We start from the raw sequence: 15,985 nt of genomic DNA, 5'->3' as shown, positions 1-15,985 counted from the left end.
CCTGTTAGATCTTGCCCACCGACACATTTGTGTCTTATGTTGAAATCTAGTGTGATTATAGTGAGTTTTCTAGGGCATTTTTGAGAAATCATAATATTTCTACCTTTGAAAATTCTCCATTATATTTGGATCCTGAGCCTGAACTGTGTTCTTTTAACTATGGTTGTTCAAATATTTTAGACTCTATTGCACCTTTGAAGGTGAAACGTGTAAAAACTAAGGTAGAGCCTTGGTTAAGTGATACTATAATCAAAAAAAAATCTAAATACTGAGAAAATCACCTTTAAGGTTGTCCAAATGAAGTCCATAGCAATGCATATTACTAATCAAAAAAGTTTTGATGTATTTATGGTATGAAATTTACAAGACATCTTAATGGAACATAATTCTTACTTTGTCATAAAAGAAAAATCGCTAATTTTGACCAATACAATATATTTTGGCTATTGCTACAAATATAGCCCAGCACCCGGTTTTATGGTCCAGGGTCATATATCTATATATAGTCTGGATTTTAATTCCTTTTTAGGGGATTTCATGTGAATTTCCAGTTATTTCCACAGTGAACAGGTGGGGCTGATTAACCAGGTGCAGTGTGCAACCAGTTATCAGACATCCAGAGGCTCCACGTCCCAAACACTGACCGTCCAGGTAAGAAGGGTTGTGCCCGAGCTGTGGAAACACAGGAAGGTTTGTACTCATGCTTTTGTATATTTATGCATTAGAAAAGAATTTCAAAACGTTTTTGTCAATTAAATTGTATCTCCCAGTAAACTGTAACATTCACTGAGAGAAACAATTTTATTAACAACAACGTTTTGAAATTATTTTCTGAAACCTTTGATGTGTTGGTTTTACCTGCGTAACCAGAACCTCCTGGATTTCCATAGTTGGCCCACAAGTTTGACTGTCAGGAAGATCGTTGGCCCACAAGTTTGACTGTCAGGAAGAGATGCGCTTCCGTTTTTCTTTATGAACAGAAACAAGCGTGACACTTGCAACTTTTGGATAACTGTGATGGGTGTGATGTGACCTAAAAACCCACCCTGATGCCTTGAGCACTTTTTTTTTGGTTTCTGGTTTCAGGACCTCGACCTAACTTTAAAGCTCGACCATCTGCCATCTCGCCCTGAGCTCCATTCACACTTACTAGTGCGCACTGCACCTCCATTCACGGACGACAACAGCTGAACTTCAGGAGAAGTCACGGTAAGAAATATAACTAGGTACAATTAAGATTGAAACAGCCTAAGTAAATGCTAAATTAACATGCTACCGTGCACGTACTGTTTGAGCTAATGATAAATATGTAATATTATGAATGTATATATTACAAATTACTGAACTACAACTCATTAGCTAACGTTACATACGTTAACTTTGTTTTTTTAATACATCCTTTAATGTGTCTTGTGTAAAGATAATGAACTCCAGAGGGCTCATACTAACTGTACAACCTGCGCAGTCTGCGTGTATCTACAAAGTCCCCCAAAATTATACTTCCATCTAACCACCATGATTTGGCTAAAAACGCAATATTGTAAAATGGTGCTAACCAGTTGCCTTGCGGTTCATTTGTTGTACACGCTTTACTGCTCTGACACGTAAATAGCCTATGTCCGATGTTGAACAGGGACATTCATTGTGTGGTTCACAAATCATTGGGCGTGACTGGTGGTGAATAGTTTTTGCATTACCAGAGTTACTGCAGGTAAATTTAGCACTGTAAAACTGTGGTCTTAAGTAGTAGTAGTAGTAGTGAAGATTGGTTATTAATGTTTTTATTGTTCATGAGCTAGAAATAAATTAATTCTCAAAGTGATTTCATTGATATCGTTTCTCTGTGCTGTTGTGGTGTGGTGTGATTGTGGTGTGGACATTTAGAATAGCTTTCAAAACTTTACAATTATTGTTAGAATGATTGTTTTTGCCTGTTAAAGTATTACAATTTCCTTAATAAATAAATAAATAAGCAGCATAACTACTTCCAATATTGATAATAAATCAGTATATTAGAATGATCATGTGACCCTGTAGACAAGTAATTATGCTGAAAATTCAGCTTTGCCATCACCGGAATAAAACTGTTTTGAAGAATATGTTACTAGTTTGAAGAAACTGTTACTTTAAATTGTAAAAACAGTTCATGATATTACTGTTTCTGTAGTTTTGGTCAAATGAATGCAGCCTTGATGAGCATATGGGACTTCTTTAACAAACATGAAAAATCTTACTGATCCCAAACTTGAAAGTGTATTATAATATGATAATACACTTTCATGAAAACATCTTAATGGGGTTGGGGGGGGGGGGCTTTTCTGAACTATCCTTTTAGGACTGATGTGGGAAAAACTTGAAAAATGTAGGTGTTCACACTTGGGTATTTTTATTAATTTTTTTTTACCCAAGAACCCACTCTGCCATCGAAAAAGAAAAAAATCCACTTGAGTTATCATAGCCTACATAACCACTGTCAATGAATATTAAATAATAATTAAGATTTTCTTGTGATTTGTTAAAAAAAATAAGAAATATATTACTTTGTAATATGTTTAATGGATAGCTTCAATTTAATTTAGTTAATTTAATTTAAAAATGTTGAATACTGTAGAGGGAGTGGTCGACTGGTTTCTGGGTGAACAAACAAAATGGAAAAGGTATAATCATGGGCGTGTTCGTTGGGTGTGCTCCTTATAGGTGAGGGAGACATTGTCAAAGCCCCAAACTCGTTCTCACAGTAGTTAAACATAGCTAAGCGAGGAAGAACTTTTTTGTATATCCAAATGAAGGTGAGTGTGTACAAAGAATGCTCCTTTTAGAATAAAGTCGAAATTGTGATGCCAAGTTTTAGTTTTAAGATTGGGAAAGGATATGAAGTTGAAATTGTGATTAGAATTGTTTCAGACTTTTGTATGCCATGTTAAGTGGTATAATTAATGAAAAACTTCTTTACCATTACAATATTTATGCAACTTGATTTCTTATTCTTTGACTTTCTGTTTTTGTGTAGGACTGAAATTTTACTCACAAACCCAGTGCTCATACCCTGTAAAACTGGTTGAGAGTGATTGTTTTGAACTGACTTACTAATCCACCATGGCACGTGAACAGGACTACTATACTATCATGAAAGGGCTGCAGGAGCTTGATTTCCAAGGGAAAGCAGTGCCCAGTGATCTTGTACTAATAGGGGAAAAAGCCTTTCCACTTGCCATGAATCCAAGAGGTCAGGTGCTGATGGCTGCATCTCATTATGGTCAGGGACGTGTGGTGGTGTTGGGACATGAGGAATACCTAACACGCTTCCCTGTCCTGATAGAGAATGCCATAATGTGGCTCATGCCACGTACTTGTGATTCTGGCACTGTAGGGATTCAGAAGAGTTTACGTTCAGTAGCTGAAAACTTGAACTATTGCCCTATCAAGACAGAGCTAGGAGACTTTCGGAATGGATTAGCTGTATATATCACAGATGCTTACAGTGTTGAGAGCTGTGCAAAGGATCTGATTGCTTTCATCAAAGCTGGGGGTGGCTTGATCATTGCTGGTCAGGCCTGGCATTGGGCTGCAACCCACCCACAAGAAAACACTATAAAGAACTTCCCAGGAAACAAGGTTTGCAGTGTTGCAGGAATTTACTTCTCGGAACACTGTGGAGAAGTTGGCATCTTTCCTGTTCCAAGAAACATCCCTTCTAATTGGCTTGCTGTATCGTAAGTTCAGAAGACATTCTTAATTTTTACTCATTCTTTAAGAAACATACATTTCACCAACTGTTTTCAATTGTTACTTTTCAGTATAGGAAAGGACTTTAAAGATGACCTAAAGTTCCTGCTAGAAGGTGTGTCTGAGTTCGACGTCCAAGGTGGAGCTATAGCGTCTGAGGTGATGGTGCACGGACCATTAGCATTTCCCATTGCAGTCACTCCAGATGAAAAAGCATTCATTGCTGGTGCCTATTATGGGCAAGGTCGAGTAATTCTGGTGTCACATGAAGGCTTCATGGGTCGGGACTCTCTGTCCACTTTCCTGATCAACGCTATCAAGTGGCTTGACGAGGGTCGCAAAGGTGTTATTGGCATCATACCCAGCCTACAGGCAACCCACACAGTACTGAGCAAATCTGGTTTAGATTGTCAGATGACTGGTTTCAGAGAAGATCTAAGCGTCTATGTTTGCACTTCATACAGTGATGCCCAGTGTGCTGAGATCCAAGATTTTGTTGCTGAAGGCGGAGGTCTTATGATTGGGGGTCATGCCTGGTATTGGGCTCAGACCAACTGTGGCTCTAATGTGATGACCGATTATGCAGGAAATCGCATTCTTAATAAGATGGGTCTTTGTCTCTTGGGCAACACTTTGTGTGGGGGGTTATATAAATCCCCAGAAATAGAAAATATGTGTAAAGAGGTGTACCACTTTCGTAGCATGCTACATCGTTTTGCTAAACATGTAAGCCTGGGGAATGATCTGACAAATCATGAACAGAGCTGCTTAAAACAGCTGGGCAATGACTGTGCCAGTTACCTTCGCATGAGATCTCATGACAGTGCTGCCTATACTTCAATGGTAGCACTTCTTAGTGACATAGTGAAGAAGGTAGGTGTTCCACAAGTGTGTAGTAACTGCCCTGTTCAGAGTGAAAAAGACCACCTGATGCTCCACATTGGGACAGAGGTATACAAAGTGTCTCCTGATCCTGATGCCCTTATTCCATACATCATTAAGGACAGACCTAACTTGCCAACTGTGTCTAATTCAAGAGTTCGGATCAGTGCCAACACTGCAGGTACAAAAGTTTTCCTGCCAAAAGTTCTCATGTTTAAGTTTCAAAATACTTGAATACTATACAATAAGAATGCAATTATTTGTTTCAGCTTGTGAAGAATGGATAAGCACAGGCTTATATCTTTCTCCTGGTATGAAGACGTACATAGCAGTACCTCCAGAGATTGTTGGGAAAAATTGGCAGGTGATGAATAAAGTCTATACATGTATCCAATCAAGGAATTCTTGGAGGGCATATTATTAACATGAGGGGATAACACTATGCAGGTGCAGCTTGGTTGCCAAACAGATAACATTGGTGGATCAAATGTTCTGAAACGGGCTCCTGTGGTCCATGATCGATTCCCTTTGGACAAAGAGGTGGTCCAAGTCTGCAATCTATGGGGTGGGCTCATCTACCTAATAGCACCTCCTCAAAGCAAAGTGGATGGGGTGGAAATTGTTGTGCAGGTCTCAGTACAGGCTCCATACTTCAAGTCTGGTAAGATTTTCTGAATGAGCATCACAGTAAGGTTACTATACAGAACATTTAATGTTGTATGGTAAAACTTTGCAGTGCTAACTTGTTTTGTCCCTCAGGAGAGACCAGTGTGGCTGACTGGGTGGACAGGATCCGTCAGGCACCTGCCCCCTGGGCAGAGCTTGAATTTGAGAACATCATCATAACTTTAGAATCAGAATATATAAGGAATCTGGACTGCCCTGATAAAGTGGCTAAACTTTGGGATACCATAATGAGAAGCATTGCTGACCTGGCCGCAAGGCCTGGCAAGTTCCCCCGTAAGGAGCGGTTTGTTGCAGATGTTCAGATCTCTCACGGTTGGTGGTACTATTAAATACTTACAGTATCTTTGTTAGGATCAAGAACCATCACTATTACTACAGAATTGTGCTATTAATATTAATTATACTCACACTGTCTTGGTGACAACACTCTTTCCCTTTTCCGCTTGCAGGTTTCATGCATGCTGGATATCCCATCATGATGCACTCTACCTCTGCCCCAGAACTAGTAAATGTACAGGAAGCCTATAAAAGTGGTTTGTGGGGACCCATTCACGAGCTGGGTCATAACCAGCAGTGTGGAGTTTGGGAGTTCCCTCCACACACCACTGAGTGCACTTGTAACCTATGGTCAGTGTACGTACACGAGGAAGTGCTGGGTTTGAATAGGTCTAATGCGCATCCAGCCATGACTCTAGAAAACCGCCAGGCTCGTACCACAATGTATTGCAGTGGCGGTAAGGATTTAAACAGCTGGTGTATGTGGACGGCACTTGAGACTTACATGCAGGTGCGAACAGACTGCATATCATTTAAAAGATAGTTTAATCAAACAAATGCATTATTTGTGGGTAATAATTATTTATATACATTTTTTTTATATATCATCTTTCATCACCACATCTAATTTTTTCCAGCTTCAGGAAAAATTTGGCTGGGATTCTTTCAAGAAAGTTTTTACTGCCTACAATGATATGAATGGAGTGCCAAACGACAATGCAGGCAAAATGAATCTATATGCTGAGACCTTCTCCAAAGTGGTCAACCTGAATCTTTGCCCCTTCTTCAAAGCATGGGGTTGGCCCATCCAGACCAGCACACAAGAGAAAATCTCTCATCTCCCTGAGTGGAGTGACCATCCTATGGTCCAGTATGCATAAGAACATCTTAGATAGCTGTTTAAATGTTTTAATGTTGCTAATTAGTAAGAATATATATGCTTATGTAATTTGAAATCATTATTGTTCTCATTTTGCTTAAGAAGATGAGCAACACTTGTTATTGGTGGGTATAGTCTAAGTGGACTAAGGTTAAGCACAACCAGAAAATGCATGTTTAAATCACAGCACATACTATACATAAATAATAAAAACTACTTGTATTACTGTATGAAGTGCACTTCAAAAGTCAGTTTAACTGTATGGCATGGTGTTTTATATTGGTGTATCTCCTTTTCTTATCCAAGAGAATAAATCATATATATCATATTTTCTAAGACTCTGGATGGTGCATAATGTTAATGTGTTTTGAAAATATGGAATTAAGACCTGTTGCTGATGCTTAACAGATTTAATAAATACAAGGATAACACTTTATAATAACTTTCATTAATGAATCATTAACAAACACATCATTTTAACTGGTTTATATATATTATATATTCACATAGCTAGAAACGTGTAATAATGTGCTTGTTAATGTTTACTAAACTTATTAAACATTACCTAATGATCAATAGATAATTAATGTAAATTACAATTTTTATGATCATGCACGTCTTGAAACTCTACAAATGATTTTAACAGATTTTATACAATAAGAGCTTTTGTTAATATACGACACTTGTTGTTATCGTAGTGTGATACAAGGTTGGGGTTATGTGGTATGGGTAGGTTTAAGGGTTTGTTAATGGGTCAAAAGTGTAGATGGGACAGTTTGGCTACTATAAGGGAACGCGGGTCAATCTGTTTATATAACATTGTTTTGATAAATGATTTTTTTTTAATCTTTTTTATTTTTTTAATTCTTTGTTTTCTCCGACTGATGTATGATTCAAGGAATAACATGTTTAATGATAAAGTATACTAATATAAGTGTTGAGGCAATAAAAACAGTTTTCTTTGAGAATGATTCTTTGAGAAGCATTTAACTAAAAATCCCTTTAAATAGATGTTATGGCAGCTAAACATCCAGTGCCCATAAAAGTACTGAATGATTAGTAATCATTTATAAACATTTACAGATGATGAATAGTTTCCACTTTAGATTGGCTACTGCAAAAACATGAAAAAATAATAAATAGTTTAAGATTTGTAAATGGGGTGGGGGGGGGGGGGGTGTTTGCTTGATTAATGAGGAGAGGTCACCCATTCAATTGATAAATTAGCGGCTAGTTAAAGATGTAAAGGTAACTTTTATTGTATTAATTAAAAATAAACTGATATTAGGAATCAATCTCTTGCTCTCCTTATGTTTCTATATGCGTGTTAACACAATTCAGCAGCAAATGAAGACTGACGCCAGGTTGTGGTTTTCCCCAAAAAATGTTTACTTCGATATCAGTTTAATAAGAAATAATTGAAGTCACATAAATCACTGTTTCCACAACTCACTTATATTACACTGCTCATTTATATCACATTCCTCACTTACATTACACTGCTTACTTAAATTACTCGCTTATCAAGTCAAATCAAGTCTGCTTTATTGTCAATTCTTCCACATGTACAGTACATACATACAGAGAAACGAAATTGTGTTACTCTCAGACCCACGGTGCATACAGATAACAGTAGAGCCTAAAAATCAAATATAAAAAGTAAGATACAACTATACAATAAGGGAATGTAAAAAAATATATATAATAAAATTTAAAATAAAGTTGAATTTATTGAAATTTACTTGGAGATGTGGGATCTGGTGGGGGGGGGGGGGTTAGTTCTGTGATGCCTGGGGCAGAAGAGGCATGGGTGGGGGTGGGGGGTGGGGGTCAAGGTCGGGAGCGAGTTCAGCTTCTTGACAGCCTGATGAATGAAGCTGTTCTTCTGTCTGCTGGTCCTGGTCTGGAGACTCTGCAGTCTCCTCCCTGATGGCAGCACACTGAAGAAGCTGTGTGATGGGTGTGTGGGATCACCTGCGATGCAGAGGGCTTTGCGAGTGAGACTGGTTCCGTAAATGTCCTGGAGGGAGGGGAGACAGACACCAATGATCTTCTCAGCTGCTCTCACTATGCGTTGCAGAGTCTTCCGGCAGGATGTGTTACAGGCCCCATACCACACAGTGATGCAGCTCAACAGGATGCTCTCGATGGTGCCTCTGTAGAAGGTGTGCATGATGGATGGCGGGGCTCTGGCTCTTCTAAGTTTGTGAAGGAAGTAGAGATGCTGCTGTGATTTCTTGGCCAGTGCTGCAGTGTTGTCCCGGAGAGGTCCTCTCTGATGTGTACACTCAGGAAATTGGTGCTGCTCACTCAGAGGAACGTGCTGAGTGTGTGCTCTCGTGAAGTCAACAACAATCTCCTTTTTCTTCTCCACGTTCAGAGAGAGATTGTTGTCACTGCACCATCCGGCCAGGTCTCTCAGTACATGCCCAGGGATGATGTCAGGACTCGGAGCTTTGCATGCATTGATCCTGCTGAAGGATCTCCTCACTCTGTCTGGGGTCAGCGTCATCACCTGGTCGCCGGGAGGAGGTGGGGTCTTCTATCCAGTGGTGCTGTTTTGTTGCTCAAAGCGAGTGAAGAAGGTGTTCAGCTCGTACAGCAGAGAGATGTTGCTGTCACAGGTCCGCAGTAGGGGCTTGTAGTCCGTAATGATCTGTATCCCCTGCCACAGTCTTAGAGTGTCTCTGCTGTCGCTGAACTGATGGGCTATCCTCCCGGAGTGCTGTCTCTTAGCCTCTCTGATGCCGTGGGACAGGTTGACTCTGGCTGTTCTCAGGCCCACCTCATCTCTAGCTCTGAAGCCAGCGTTCCGCATCTTCAGGAGTCTGTAGACCTCCCCTATCATCCACGGCTTCTGGTTGGCCCGGACAGTGATGGTTTTTGTGACTGTTACATCATCAATACTGAGTCTCTGAGTACTCCTGGAGTTCAGTGGTGTTATTGTATGTGGCAGTCTGCTTACTGGAACATATTCCAGTCATTTGTGTCATAGCAGTCTTGAAGAGCCCCTGACGATCCTTCTGGCCACACTTGAATTTGTTTTTTAACTGGTTTGGCGACTTTAATGAGCAGTCTGTATGCAGGCATTAGCATTACAGTGATGTCGTCTGAGGCACCAAGGTGGGGGAGGGAGAGGCTTTGTAGGCTCCTCTCTGTGAAGTCTAAAATGTTATTACGTCGTGTTGCAAAGTTAATGTGTTGGTGTATTTGAGTCAGCATGGTTGAAATCCCCAGCTATGATAAGAAAAGCATCAGGGTGCGCTTTCTGCTGCTCACTGATGTGCTGGTACAGTTCATTTAGTGCATTGTTCCTGTTGCAGTTGATGTTCAGGGAAATGCAAACCGAAACAAGCAGTATGGCAGTATATTCCCTCGGCAGATAGAATGGTCGGCAATTAATAATCATAAACTCCACCAGGAGTGAGCAGTGTTTGCAGATCACAACAGCATCGCGGCACCACGCGTCATTGATGTAAACACAAAGCCCGCTGCCGTGGGTTTTTCCTCCCGCGACAAGAGCTCTGTCCGCTCGATAGCACGTCAGTTGGTTGAGCTGAATAGCACAGTCTGGAACACTGTTGCTGAGCCATGTTTCTTATAGTCCTCTGAGTTGAATGTAGTAATCGGATGTAGTCCAGTTTATTGTCCAAAGAGCGTACGTTAGCCAGTACGTGGGGATAGATGGCTTGTGTGGGTTAGCCGTTAGTCTAGCCCAGATACCTCTGCGCTCACCCCTCTTCTGCTTCCTCTCACACCACTTGTGATGCCTCCGCTGTGGGTGAGATGCAGTAGTGGGGGTCGGTGATGGTGTAGGCCTCCGGAGCAGTCCGAGATCCCGCAGCTGTTCGGCGTGCGCAGAGTTTAACTGTAAAAATGCGGTTCTGTCGCAGTGACGTACAAAATCACTGCGACTCACAAGACAAAAAACACGAAAACACCATTATGTCGAGACAGAGAGAAGCCGCTGCGTGTGGACGCGTCGCTCCCTACTATCCATATGCATATTACACTGCTCTATCCATATGCATCTTTGCTCTTTTATGTTTTTTCTCCTTCTCCAAGAGATGATGCATTTCGGTGACACCTGTAGTTTTCTATGTGGTGTCTGTCACGCTCGTGCAATGGAACAAAATGCAGCGGTAAATTAGCAGAATAAAGCATCAGCTACTTCGCAGTCTATTGGCCTTTTTCTCCGCTCATACCACGTCCTCGAAAATCCTCATTTATATGACTTCCCGCCCTTTGTAGATACTTGTTTGATGTTTAAATTTGCTCTTAGTTGTCCTAATTCTTTAATGGGCAATTTATCCTTATTGCTACAACGAATGAATGGTATTTCTTTCAATGACATGATAGAATTAATCTGCGCTGCGGTAACATTCGCTGTGATGTCGATCAAGTTCTGCTGACAAAGGCATAGCTGTCCCCGTCTCTGTTTTTTTTTTTCACATGTGATAAAGATATTAAAGTAGTTTTTCATTTTTTTCTTGTTAAAATTCAAAATAGTTTTTAAATATTATTGGATGTCACTGTTCCCACTCGTTGCACAAGTTAAGGTTAGCTAGCCCCCCCCCAACCCGGAACTCAATTGAGATTGCAATGCAGTGCCTGCAGTTCTAAAAAAAATTATCTTTTCAATGGAAGTCTATGAGAGCACTCGGGGCAATTCTCAGTTTGACAAAAATCACCCAAAAAGGGGCGGTACTACACAAAACGTGACTCGACGCTGGACTATTTAGAGGCAGCACAAACAGTCTAGAATAGTGGAAGCTAGCGTAACACTGTGGTTGAATGTAAAAGAAAAAAATTCCTCCCTTTCCCTTGGTGGTGTGTCGCCCAATAACCCTAATGGAGAAACCGCCACTGTTTGAGACACACTTTGCCATTGAGATGACTGCTTTTAAGTGATTAATGATTAATAAAATTTCATAAACATTTTCAAAAGATAGTTAATGCTTCAGATTGAGTACTGCAAAAGCATGAACAAATGAGTAATAAATATGATGTGTAAATAGGGTAAATTTTGGACATCTGGGATGCTTTTTGCCATCGAGATGACTCCTTATAAATGTATTAATGATAAGAAAACCTTATAAACATTTACAAAGGATGAATAGTTTCCACTTTAGATTGGGTACTAAAAAACATGCATGAACAAATAATTTCTTAAGATGTGAAAACAGTAGAAGTCTACATAAAAAAAATGAAGACCAAATAGATACCTTTATAGATTGATAAAGAAATCAAAAAATATGTTAACATTAAATAGTTCAGTGAACAGTAAAGAGCTTAAAATAACCGATTAAGCTAATTATTTCACAACATTTGTGTAAAAAACAGGCATTAGGTAATGTGTGAACTGAAGTTTAATTAAATTTGTTAGCATTCAAAAGTACATTAACAAATAACCTTGTAATAATTGTTTAATTTCTGTTGAAATTAGTTGTAGATTTTTAAAAGGTGCCTGATCATATGAACTGAAAGTTAAATAACATTTGTTAGCATTTGAACTTACATAAAATTATCTGTTAAACATTACATAATGTTTGTTAATGATTTATTAATGAAAGTTAATATAAAGTGTTACCAGTTGAAGTAAATGTGTTGGCCTAAGCTTTGCATTGGCCGCTAAACAGTTCATTCACCGGTGCATCAGAGAATTGCTGAAGGAAGTCGACCATCTCATCTAAGGTGTGTTCAACTACCACATTCAGCTCTGTGTTTAGGGCAGTTGCAGCACCGCTTAGAACGGGGCGGCCATTTTGATCGACACAGCAGTAAGCGTTCCAGATGTACTGTGGGATGTTGACCCTTCTGACATTGTTCTTGATGATCCAGTTGTTAGAAGAAGGAATAGCACCAGCCAACACATAAGCCTGATGACAGTTGCCATTAAACAAGCTGGTCAGTTTAGACTCGTGTTTGTTCCATGCGTTCTGATTCAGCGTTGGGATTTGGGGCACCACATTTGTCAAGGAAAAGGTGGCATTTCGACTTGGAACTAACAGGAAGCAGTTATGATAAAAGAGAGAGAATAAAGTAAACATTAGAAATAATTTCACTTTTGATAAAATTAAATTTCAACGTATATCAGTAAGTGTCCACAATACTAACTTCTAACTTTGGCAATAAAAGTAACAATGCGGAATGTTATCTGATCTTTCTGAAACTATGACCTCAGTCACTAAAAAGTTCAACAGGACCGAAGGCATAATGAAATGCTTCATTTTACCTGCATGATGTCCATTGGGGTTCAAGTGTCCACGGTCAAATCCTGAGTTTGTGTAGTCTTCATTCAGAGCCTGTTTTTCTCCTAAATAGATATCTGGTTTTTGCTGCAACAGCTTATAACCATCTTCCATTTCTTCAGACCATGAGGGATTCACCAACTAGCAAAACGTCATCATTTTAATGGCTTAATCCAGAGACATCAACATTACATTAACATAACCAAGAGTAATTAAAGGGTTAGTTCACCAAATAATCAAAATTATGTAATTAATAACTCACCCTCATGTCGTTCCAAACCAGTGAGATCTCCTTTTATCTTTGGAACACAGTTATTTGGAACACAAGATATTTTAGATTTAGTCCGAGTGCTCTCAGTCCCTCCATTGAAGCTGTGTGTACGGTCTACTGTCCATGTCCAGAAAGGTAAGAAAAACATAATCAAAGTAGTCCATGTGACATCAGAGGGTCAGTTAGAATTTTTTGAAGCATCAAAAATACAGTAAGCAGTAATTGGTTTGTTTTAACTCAGAGGGATTGTAAGCCACATTAAAAAAGTTAACAGCGTAAGTAATTTGTGGATTAATGCTTATTGGAGACGCGAACCATTTCAAAACGATTCAGTTCGATTTGGTGAACTGGTTCAAAAAGATCTGGTTACATCGAATGATTCGTTCGCAAACCGGCTATCACAAACTGCTTTGTTTTGATTTCTCTCACAACAGACACGGAAGAGAAGACAATGCTGAATAAAGTCGTAGTTTTTGCTATTTTTAGAGCAAAATGTATTTTCGATGCTTCAAAAATTCTAACTGACCATCTGATGTCACATGGACTTACTTTGATGTTTTTCTTACCTTTCTGGACATGGACAGTAGACCGTACACACAGCTTCAATGGAGGGACTGAGAGCTCTCGGACTAAATCTAAAATATCTTAAATTGTGTTTCCAAAGATAAACGGAGGTCTCACGGGTTTGGAACAACATGAGGGTGAGTTATTAATGACATAATTTTGATTAATGGGTGAACTATCCCTTTAACAAACACAAGCCCCTTCATTTTAACAATATTGGAACTAGAGGTCCAGTGAATATTTCAGGATAAATGTATTATATATATTAGTGTTTTATTATTTAAAAAAAAATTATTTTAAAATGTATTATATTTGAGCATATCTGTGTACCAGTTTTCCTACAAAGTGCTTGTGTATATATATATATATATATATATACACACACACACACACACACACAGTGGGTACAGAAAGTATTCAGACCCTTTGCTCAGTATTTAGTAGAAGCACAATTTTGATTTAATACAGCCATGAGTCTTTTTGGGAAAGATGCAAGTTTTTCCACACCTAGATTTGGGGATCCTCTGCCATTCCTCCTTGCAGATCCTCTCCAGTTCTGTCAGGTCAGATGGTAAACGTTGGTGGACAGCCATTTCCAGGTCTCTCCAGAGATGCTCAATTGGGTTTAAGTCAGGGCTCTGTCTGGGCCATTCAAGAACAGTCACAGAGTTGTTGTGAAGCCACTCCTTTGTTATTTTAGCTGTGTGCTTAAGGTCGTTGTCTTGTTGGAAGGTGAACCTTCGGCCCAGTCTGAGGTCCTGAGCACTCTGGAGAAGGTTTTCATCCAGGATATCCATGTATTTGGCCGCATTCATTTTTCCCTAGACTGCAACTAGTCGTCCTGTCCCTGCAGCTGAAAAACACCCGGACAGCATGAAGCTGCCACCACCATACTTCACTGTTGGGACTGTATTGGACAGGTGATGAGCAGTGCCTGGTTTGCTCTACACATACCGCTTAGAATTAAGGCCAAAAAGTTCTGTCTTGGTCTCATCAGACCAGAGAATCTTTCAGGTGTTTTTTTTTTAGCAAACTCCATGGGGGCTTTCATGTGTCTTGCACTGAGGAGAGGCTTTCGTTGGGCCACTCTGCCATAAAGCCCCGACTGGTGGAGGGCTGCAGAGATGGTTGACTTTCTACAACCTTCTCCCATCTCCGGACTGCATCTCTGGAGCTCAGCCACAGTAATCTTTGGGTTCTTCTTTACCTCTCTCATCAAGGCTCTTCTCCCCCGATAGCTCAGTTTGGCCGGACGGCCAGCTCTAGGAAGGGTTCTGGTTGTCCCAAACGTCTTTCATTTAAGGATTACGGAGGCCACTGTGCTCTTAGGAACCTTAAGTGCAGCATAAATGTTTTTGTAACCTTGGCCAGATCTGTGCCTTGCCACAACTCTGTCTCTGAGATCTTCAGGCAGTTCCTTTGAACTCATGATTCTCATTTGCTCTGACATGCACTGTGAGCTGTAAGGTCTTACAAAATGGTGTGTGGCTTTCCTCATGAAGTCCAATCATCAAACACAGCTGGACTCAAATGAAGTTGTAGAACCATCTCAAGGATGATCAGAAGAAATGGACAGCACCTGAGTTAAATATACGAGTGTCACAGCAAAGGGTCTGAATACTTAGGACCACGTGCTATTTCAGTTTTTCTTTTTTAATAAATGTGCAAAAATGTCAACAATTTTGTGTTTTTCTGTCAATATGGGGTGCTGTGTGTACATTAATGAGGAAAAAAACTAACTCAAATGATTTTAGCAAAAGGCTGCAATATTAAATTAAAATTAAGTGAAAAATTTAAGGGGGTCTGAATACTTTCCATACCCACTGTATATATATTGTTCAACCTTTTATCACAGTAAATCCTTCCATTAGTTTCCAAAAGTATTTTGTCAGTTTTCAGCCAAATTTACAATAAAACACAAGTAAAATAGCAAAAAAAATAAAACGTTAATAAAATACTAAAATACAGCACATAAATAAATCAATAAATAAATATCCATCATTTATGAAAACATGAAGTTATCAGAGTTCAAATAGAAAAGCAGAAACAGAAAATAGAAATATACGTTTTGTATATATTTATTGTTTTATTAAAGAGAGAAACCAAATAGATGTATATCAGGAACTAAAAGCAGCAATCCTCACTGTTTGAAGGCAATATAGATAAATAGATTGAACTCACCTGTGGCTCTATAAACCAGCGCGTCTCTCTGCCTCCACCATTGCTTGGCTGAAATATGTAAGCAGAATAGACAGCTGTGTGGTAGTGTGTGTTGTACAGCGTGGCGAAGTGATATGTGTTTAGGAAGCGCTGACATAAACGGACCACATCCGTCAGGGAAGCTCCTAAATCTGGAATTTTCTCCTTGTAAAAGAACTTGATGCAATCAGATGAATCCCAGAAATTTGCCACCACATGTCCATCTACAGGGCTCAGGAACACACCAAT

General features: G+C 39.5%; 2 protein-coding genes across 4 annotated transcripts; one reads left to right on the top strand and one right to left on the bottom strand.

Annotated features, from left to right (window-relative positions):
- The first annotated feature begins 539 nt into the window (after positions 1–539).
- LOC132122895 (TRPM8 channel-associated factor homolog) lies at positions 540–6,779 on the top strand. Of its 3 annotated transcripts, none has more exons than XM_059533390.1 (9): positions 540–651; positions 1,087–1,209; positions 3,011–3,713; positions 3,798–4,789; positions 4,878–4,972; positions 5,056–5,269; positions 5,368–5,607; positions 5,745–6,082; positions 6,210–6,779. In XM_059533390.1, the coding sequence occupies exons 3-9, from the start codon at positions 3,097–3,099 to the stop codon at positions 6,450–6,452; spliced, it is 2,739 nt and encodes a 912-aa protein (XP_059389373.1). In that variant the 5' UTR covers positions 540–651; positions 1,087–1,209; positions 3,011–3,096; the 3' UTR covers positions 6,453–6,779. The 3 variants fall into 3 exon arrangements, with proteins under 3 accessions (XP_059389373.1, XP_059389374.1, XP_059389375.1); XM_059533391.1 differs by lacking the exon at positions 540–651 and adding an exon at positions 672–690; XM_059533392.1 differs by lacking the exon at positions 540–651 and having other exon boundaries at positions 976–1,209; positions 5,368–5,568.
- A 5,061-nt stretch (positions 6,780–11,840) lies between these two features.
- On the bottom strand, positions 11,841–15,985 carry LOC132123295 (endonuclease domain-containing 1 protein-like; the record flags this gene model as incomplete). Its single annotated transcript, XM_059533852.1, has 3 exons — positions 11,841–12,455; positions 12,687–12,843; positions 15,719–15,985. Coding segments are annotated over 3 exons (816 nt in total), but the record flags the coding sequence as incomplete, so codon positions are not given.

This window comes from Carassius carassius, chromosome 41 (assembly GCF_963082965.1).
Source record: "Carassius carassius chromosome 41, fCarCar2.1, whole genome shotgun sequence".
Lineage (NCBI taxonomy): Eukaryota > Metazoa > Chordata > Actinopteri > Cypriniformes > Cyprinidae > Carassius > Carassius carassius.
This window is presented reverse-complemented; position numbering and strand designations above follow the sequence as displayed.